General features: G+C 51.4%; 1 protein-coding gene across 1 annotated transcript in view; it reads right to left on the bottom strand.

Moving 5' to 3' along the window:
• OAF (out at first homolog) overlaps nt 1-7,017 on the bottom strand; it is a 24,331-nt gene extending 17,314 nt beyond the window's left edge. Inside the window, exon 1 of the mRNA XM_059707613.1 lies at nt 6,564-7,017. Coding sequence (XP_059563596.1) covers nt 6,564-6,800 — 237 coding nt within the window. The 5' untranslated portion in view covers nt 6,801-7,017. The remainder of the gene's footprint in view (nt 1-6,563) is intronic.
• Nucleotides 7,018-7,305: the final 288 nt, after the last annotated feature.

Raw genomic sequence — 7,305 nt, forward strand, 5'->3', positions numbered from 1 at the left:
GGATACATCTTCCATACAGAAAATCAATAAGGAAACAGTGACCTTAAATGACACATCAATCAGTAGATTTAATATCTTCAGAGCATTTCACCCCAAAGCAGCATAATACACATTTTTTTCAAGTGCACCTGGAACATTTTATAGGATAGATCACAGGTTAGGACACAAAGCAAATCTCAATAAATTTAAAAGACTGAAATCTTAAGCATCTTCTCTAACCATAATGGTATGAAAGTAGAAATCAATCACAAGAACAAAACTGAAAAACACACCATGGAAACTAAATAACATGTTACTAAACAATGAATGGGTTAACAATGAAATAAGGGGAAAATTAAAATACATTGAAACAAATGAAAATGAATACCCAACAACTCAAAAACTATGGAACATAGAGAAATCAGTCTAAGAGGGAAATTCTTAGTATTATTAGCCTACCTCAAGAAACAAGAAAATCTCAACTAAACCATCTAACTTTATACTCAAAGGAACTTGAAAAAGAAAAACAAACAAAGCGCAAATGTGAGTAGGAGGAAGGAAATATAAAGATCAGGCCTAAAGAAACACAGAGAGACTAAAACAATACAAAAGATCAATGAAGCCAAGGGCTGGCTCTTTGAAAGATAAACAAGACAGGCCTTTAAGAAAAAAAGAGAGAGGACCCAAATAAATAAAATCAGGAATGAAAAAGGGAAGTACAACTGACTCCACAGATACACAGAGGATGTAAGAAAATATTATGAAAAACTATGTGCCCACAACTGGACAACCTGGAAGAAATGGACAAATTCATGGAAACATACAATCTTCCAAAACTGAATCAGGAAGAATTAGAAAACTGAATAGACGATTACAACTAATGAAACTGAAGTAGTAATCCCAAAAACTCCCAACAAACAAAAGTCCAGGACCAGATGGCTTCACAGGTGAACTTTATCAACATTTAAAGAAGAACTAACACCTATCTTTCTCAAACTATTGCAAAATATTCAGAGGGAGGAAGACTCCCAAGCTCATTTTATGAGGCCAGCATTACCCTAATTCCAAAACCAGATAAAGTCACTACAAAGAAGAAAAACTAGAGGCCATATCCCTGATGAACATAGATGCGAAAATCCTCAACAAAATCTTAGCAAACTGAATCGAGCAATACACTAAAGAAATCATACACCATGACCAAGCGGGATTTATGCCAGGGGATGGGAGGTTCATACATGATACACCATAACCAAAAGGAAGGATAAAAGCACATGATCATATCAATAGACGCAGAAAAAGCATTTGACAAAATCCAGTACCCGTTTAAGATAAAAACCTCAGCGAAGTGGGAACAGAAGGAACATACTTTAGCATAATAAAAGCCATCTATGACAAACCCACAGCCAACATCACACTCTCAATGAGCAAAAACTAAAATTGTGTCTCTTAAGACCAGGAACAGGACAGGGATGCCCTCTTTCACCACTCTCCTTCGACAAAGTGCTGGAGGTCCTCACCACAGCAATCAGACAAGCAGAAGAAATCAAAGGCATCCAAATTGGAAAGGAAGAAGCAAAACTGTCATTATTAGAGAACCCTAAAGGTTCCACCAAAAAACTAGCAGAACTGATGCTGGGGTCCAGGCCCAGCAGGTCCAGGGGTCCCCAAAGGTGTGGACGGAGTCCGCGAAGAAGGAATGACACGGAGACAGCGTTCAGTTGATAAACAGCCTAGCCAGGATCTCTAGCCAAGTTCTGGTTAGGATCTCCAGCCAAATTCTGGTTAGGATCTCCAGCCAGGTTCTGTGTCCATATTTTCTTGCTAGGTTCTCCAGCCAGGTTCTGTAGCCAGGTTCCCTCGCTAGGTTCTCCAGCCAGGTTCTGTCCAGGTTCTCCAGCCAGGTTCTGTCCAGGTTCTCCAGCCAGGTTCAGTTACCAGGTTCTAGTCAGGTTCTCTTGCCATGTTCTATCCAGGTTCTGTAGCCAGGTTCTGTCTCTAGGTTCTTCAGCCAGGTTCTCTCGCTAGGTTCTGTCTCTAGGTTCTGTGGCCAGTTTCTGTCCAGGATCTTTTGCCAGGTTCTCTCGCTAGGTCTGTCTCTAGGTTCTGTGGCAGTTCTGTCAGGATCTTTTGCCATGTTCTCTCCAGTGAAGTTCTTCTGTCTCTAGGTTCTGTGTAGGTTCTGTGTCTAGGTTCTGAGTCCTGTTGTCTTGTGACATCTGTATTTATACCAGTTGATTCCAATCCTATCAATCTCTATTCCAAAGGTTAGGGCGTTTCTTATCTCCATTCCAGGGAGTAAAGATTATGTAGCTTAAGCATGATTGTTCGTAGTTAAAGTGATTAATTACCCGCCTGGCACTTAGTTAAGGGGTTTTATTCCCTCCCTAACTTCAGGGGAAAATCCCTACCCGGGGAAACAAACTTTCTCGGAGAGGTGACCTTGGTTAAAACACACAGCGCTAAGGGGAGCAAATATATTAAGAACAGTATGCTATATACGCCAGGTCCCTTGAAACATGCTGTGCAGATGTTTCTTTCCTGCAGCGACTGTGTCAAGCAGCAAGGATGGACCGGCTTCCGGCAAACTGATAACTGAGTTCAGTAAAGTAGCAGGATACAAAATTAATATCCAGAAATTAGTTGCATTTTTATACACCAATAATGAATTATCAGAAAGGAAAACTAAGAAAACAATCCCATTTACAACTGCATGAAAAAAAAATAAAACACCTAAGAATAAATTTAACCAAGGATGTAAAAGACCTGTACTCGGAAAATTATAAGACACTGAAGAAATTGACTATATAAATAAGTGGAAGAATATACTATGTTCATGGATAGAAAGAGTTAACATCATTAAAATGTACTTACCACCCAAAGCAATCTATAGATTCAATGAAATTTCTATCAAGATACCAATGGCTACTTCACAGAATTAAAACAAATATTGCAAAATTATATATGAAACCACAAAAGACCCCAATAGCCACAGCAATCTTGAGAAAGAAGAATGAAGTTGGAGAAATCATGCTACCTGATATCAAATTATACTACAGGGCCATAGTAATCAAAACAGCATGGTACTGGCATAAAAACAGACATAGATCAATGGAACAGAATAGAAATCCAGAAGCAAACCCATGCCCCTATGGTCAATTAATATTCACCAAAGGAGGCAAGAATACAAATGGGATCAAGATAGTTTATTCCATAAATGGTGTTGGAAAAATTGGACAAATGTGCAAAAAAATGAAATTAGACCATCTTCTTACACCACGCACAAGAATAAACTCAAAATGGATTACAGACTTAAATGTAAGACATGAAACCATAAAAATCCTAGAAGAAAACATAGGCAGCAAAATCTCAGACATCTCTCCTAGCAATATTTTTGCTGTTCTATCTCCACAGGCAAGGGAAACCAAAGAAAAAATAAACAAATGGGACTACATCAAACTAAAACGTTTTTGCACAGCAAAGGAAACCATCAACAACATGAAAAAACAACCTGTGGATGGGAGAGGATATTTGCCAAATGTTACATCTGATAAGGGGCTAATATCCAACACTTATTAAGAACTTATGTAACTCAACACCAAAATGACAAACAACCCAATTAAAAAATAGGCAGAGGACCTGAACAGATACTTCTTCTCCAAAGAGGACATGCAGATGGACATACAATAGACATATGAAAACATGCTCAAAGTCACTGATCATCAGAGAGATGCAAATTAAAACCACAATGAGGTACCACCTCACACCTGTCAGAATGGCTACCATCAACAAATCAACAAACAACAAGTGTTGGAGAGGATGTGGAGAAAAAGGAACCCTTTTGCACTGCTGGTGGGAATGCAGACTGGTGCAGCCACTGTGGAGAACAGTATGGAGTTTCCTCAAAAAATTAAAAATGGAGCTGCCTTAATACCCAGCGAATAAAAATTTTGAAAAATGTCATGATATTTGAAAATCTCTTTCTGTATCTGTGTGTGCGTGTGTGTGTGCGTGTGCGCATGCGTGTGTGTGTGTGCACGCGTGTGTGTGCATGTGTGTGTGTGTGTTTCTCTTGTTTCTGTCTCCCTGGAGAACTCTGGCACATGGTGCTTCAAAAAGAGGTCACTGTGAGGGGCTCCAGGCTCGGTGCCGACTTGCTGTGTGACTTTGGGTCTGTCATTCAAGCTCTTTGAGCCCAAGCTTAGCAGAGAGGGTCCATGCTGAGCCACGACAAAGAATGTGAATGGCTTCTGTTCTTGAGCACTGGGCACAGCAGCTAGCACATGTGAGGATTTTGCATGTGCTCCTGTTTAGTTTTCACAACAGCCACGGGCTTGGAGCATAGTATCCCTTTTTCAGATGGGAAGTGAAGGCTTGCAGAGATCAAGTAGTTTGCCCAGCCTTAAATCTGTCTCCTTTAAATCTGGACTATTTCCCAAAGGTGCAAAAATGGCAAACATCACCATTCCCAAACACACTAGGGACTTTCCCCAAACGACCCCTAATGGTTTGGCACAGGAAACAAAAGAAACACTATGCCCAGGCATTTTTTCCTACAAGAGAAATAATTACTTCTAGACAGAATTTCTTGCGGGAACCGACCACCGGCTATGAGGCCCGAGGCCTGAGCACTGGGCGCATGGAGAATGGAAGTGGGGTGGGAGTGAACGCTATTCCATGACACACACCTGGAAGCCGGCTTTCCCCAGCTCCACCCTCGGGCTGGAGGGGACCTCGGAGAGCGGGTTCCCTTTCTGAGCCGTCCACTCCCCATGCCCACCCTTGCTGGTGAAACTGGAGATGCCAGTGGCGGTGCACAGCAGCTTCTGGGGCAGAGGCTACCTGAGCAGAATGGTAGACGTGTGGGGGTCTGAGCTGCTATGGGAATGAACACGGACTCCTGCAAGTGGCCACAAACAGGTCCCTAACCGAGCAGTCAGCCTCCTGGGACACTCAGCCCCACCCTCAGTCCTCCAAGCCCTGGGGGAGAGCAGGCCCTGCTTCCCGCTGCAGCCAGAGGCTCTACAGCTCAGACCCCTGCTGCCTCCCTCACTGGGGTCCTAGCCACAGCTTGGCTGCTGGGAAGTCCCCTCGGTGAGAGGTCTCTCAGGGTTCCAGCTCACAGAACACTGGGCGCTGGGCAGTGGGCAGGAAGGCAGGGGCTCAGTGCGGCCAGAGGCTCACTCTCCGGCAAAGGCTCCATGGAGGGTGGGAGGGGAAGGCTGGGTCTGTTTCCTGAGGGGTCCAGCCACTGTTTGGGTTTTCTAGGAGAAGAGCACATTTGACAACACGGCCCTGGAGTTCAGGTGGGGGAGCAGGAGGTGTCTGGCCCCATGGCTTCCCTCTGGCACACGCTCATCGGGGCCCTGAAGGAGAACCTTCTGGGCCCCACCTCCTGCGGAGAAAGGGCCACAGTCCTACCCGCCCACCCCCACGGCCCACCAGTCACATGCCGATGACAGGCCAGTGTCAGGCCTGCCTCTGCTGCCCACTGGGTCTCCGTCCCCAGGCTGTCTGTGGCTGAGTCCCTGGCTGCCTCCCAACTCTGCCCCTTCTCACGCTCCAGACTCCGCAAGGGAGAAGAGGCGACTCGGCCAACGGACCTGCAGCCTGACCTTCCCCCGGCCCAGCTGTCCACTGGCTCACCTGTGCCCTGCCCTGGAGACACAGAAGAGGGGCTGGGGGTGGGTGTAGGAGAGAAGGCTCCCTCTGAGCGCCGACCTCACCCACCTTTTCCTCAGGACTCCCCTGGGGGGTCATTGTTAGCCACTCATTGCCCTTCAGGGCCCTCTGCTGATGACCCCCAGCACCTCCACTCCCCAGGCCCCTACCTGACCCGGGGAGCCACGTCCACCTCTGTGCCCTCCACAGCACACACCCCTGAGCAGAGGCTGGTCTTTCCTCTCCTCCCACAATCAGGGTCAAGACATGGGGGTGGCAGCCCTCCCTCCCGGCCTGGAAAGGGGTGGCATCTCCCCCAGGGCACAGGGACCTCTCGGGGCCTCGCCCAGGTCAGCCGGCTGCAGGCTTCCGGGCGGCCCAGCCCGAACCGGAGAGGCAGCTCTCCTGGGCCTGCGGGAGGCCGGGGCCAGCGCTGCCCGCACCGCCTCCCCGCTCCCCAGCCCCCCAGCCCCGGAGCGCGGAGCGGGAGGAGGTGGCGCACAGACTCCAAGTCGGGGCTGCAGGGCCTGGAGCCACTCAGTTGTCCAGGCCCCGTGAGAAGGGCGGTCCAGGTCGGACAAGGCCTGGCGCGGAGCGCAGCCGGACCGGGCGTCTGACTCCGGCCTGGCTTTCCCGCAGGAGCAGGCAGGACCCCCAGAGGCACAGGGCAGGGCGCGGCCTGGAGCAGGGTCTGCGCTTGGCGGCTCTGGGCCGGCTGGGAGGTCGGGGAGCGGACGGGGCTGGGCGCACAGGGAGCAGGAGGGGGAGTGGGGGCTCGGAGGGAGCAGAGGGGTCCCGGGAGAAGGGGGCCCGTCGGGGCGCTGGGGAGCAGCCGGCACGCACGTGGGGAGGCGGCGCCCCTCCCGGCCCGGCCTCAGGCCCGGGCGCGAGTGCGGGGGGTGGGGGCGCGAGGTCCGGGCGCTCACCTTCCTGAAGTCGGCGGTGAGCGAGACGAGGGCGCCGTCGGGCTCGCGCAGCTCCAGGCCGACGCTGTCGCCCGCGCCGTCCGCCTGCAGGCGCTCCTCGGCCACCCGGCCGCCCGGCAGCCGCACGCGCACCCGCAGCTCGGCCCGCGCGCCCCCCGCGCCCGCCAGCAGCGCCAGCAGCGCCAGCAGCAGCGCGCGGGGCGCAGGGGGGACCCCGCGGCCGCCCGGCGGGCGCATCCCCGGCCCGGCTCGCGGCGGGCGGGGCGCTGCCAACTTCGCTCAAAGTTGGAGGAGAGTTTGGGGCGCGCGGGCGCGGGGGGCGCTCCGAGGCGGACCGGCCCTGGGCTCCCGCGGCTCCCGACTCGGGCGCTCGGGGCTCCCCGTGGCACTTTTCATTCAATCCCGCCCCCCGTCACTTCCTTCGGACAACAAACCGCCCGACCTGCCTTAAAGAGGCCGCGCACCTTCCGCCTTAAAGGGCCCGCGAGGCCCGCGCCCGCCGGGCCAGAGGGGAGCGCGGCCCGCTCGCGGGGAGGCCTCCGGGGCTCCCCCTCCTCGCCGGCCCGCCCGCGGCCGCGGTGCCAGGGGCGGGTTCTGGGCAAATCCCGGCCGCCCGGCAGGGGCGGGGCTGGGACTCTCACCCGCCCCCTTTTTTGGCTGGTCCGGGTGCCACGTGGATGCAGTCGTGGGGCTGGGAGGGGTAGGGTCTGGTTTGGTCTCTGAGTCTCTGACAAAGCGGATC

Source organism: Myotis daubentonii, chromosome 9, assembly GCF_963259705.1.
Source record: "Myotis daubentonii chromosome 9, mMyoDau2.1, whole genome shotgun sequence".
Classification (NCBI taxonomy): domain Eukaryota; kingdom Metazoa; phylum Chordata; class Mammalia; order Chiroptera; family Vespertilionidae; genus Myotis; species Myotis daubentonii.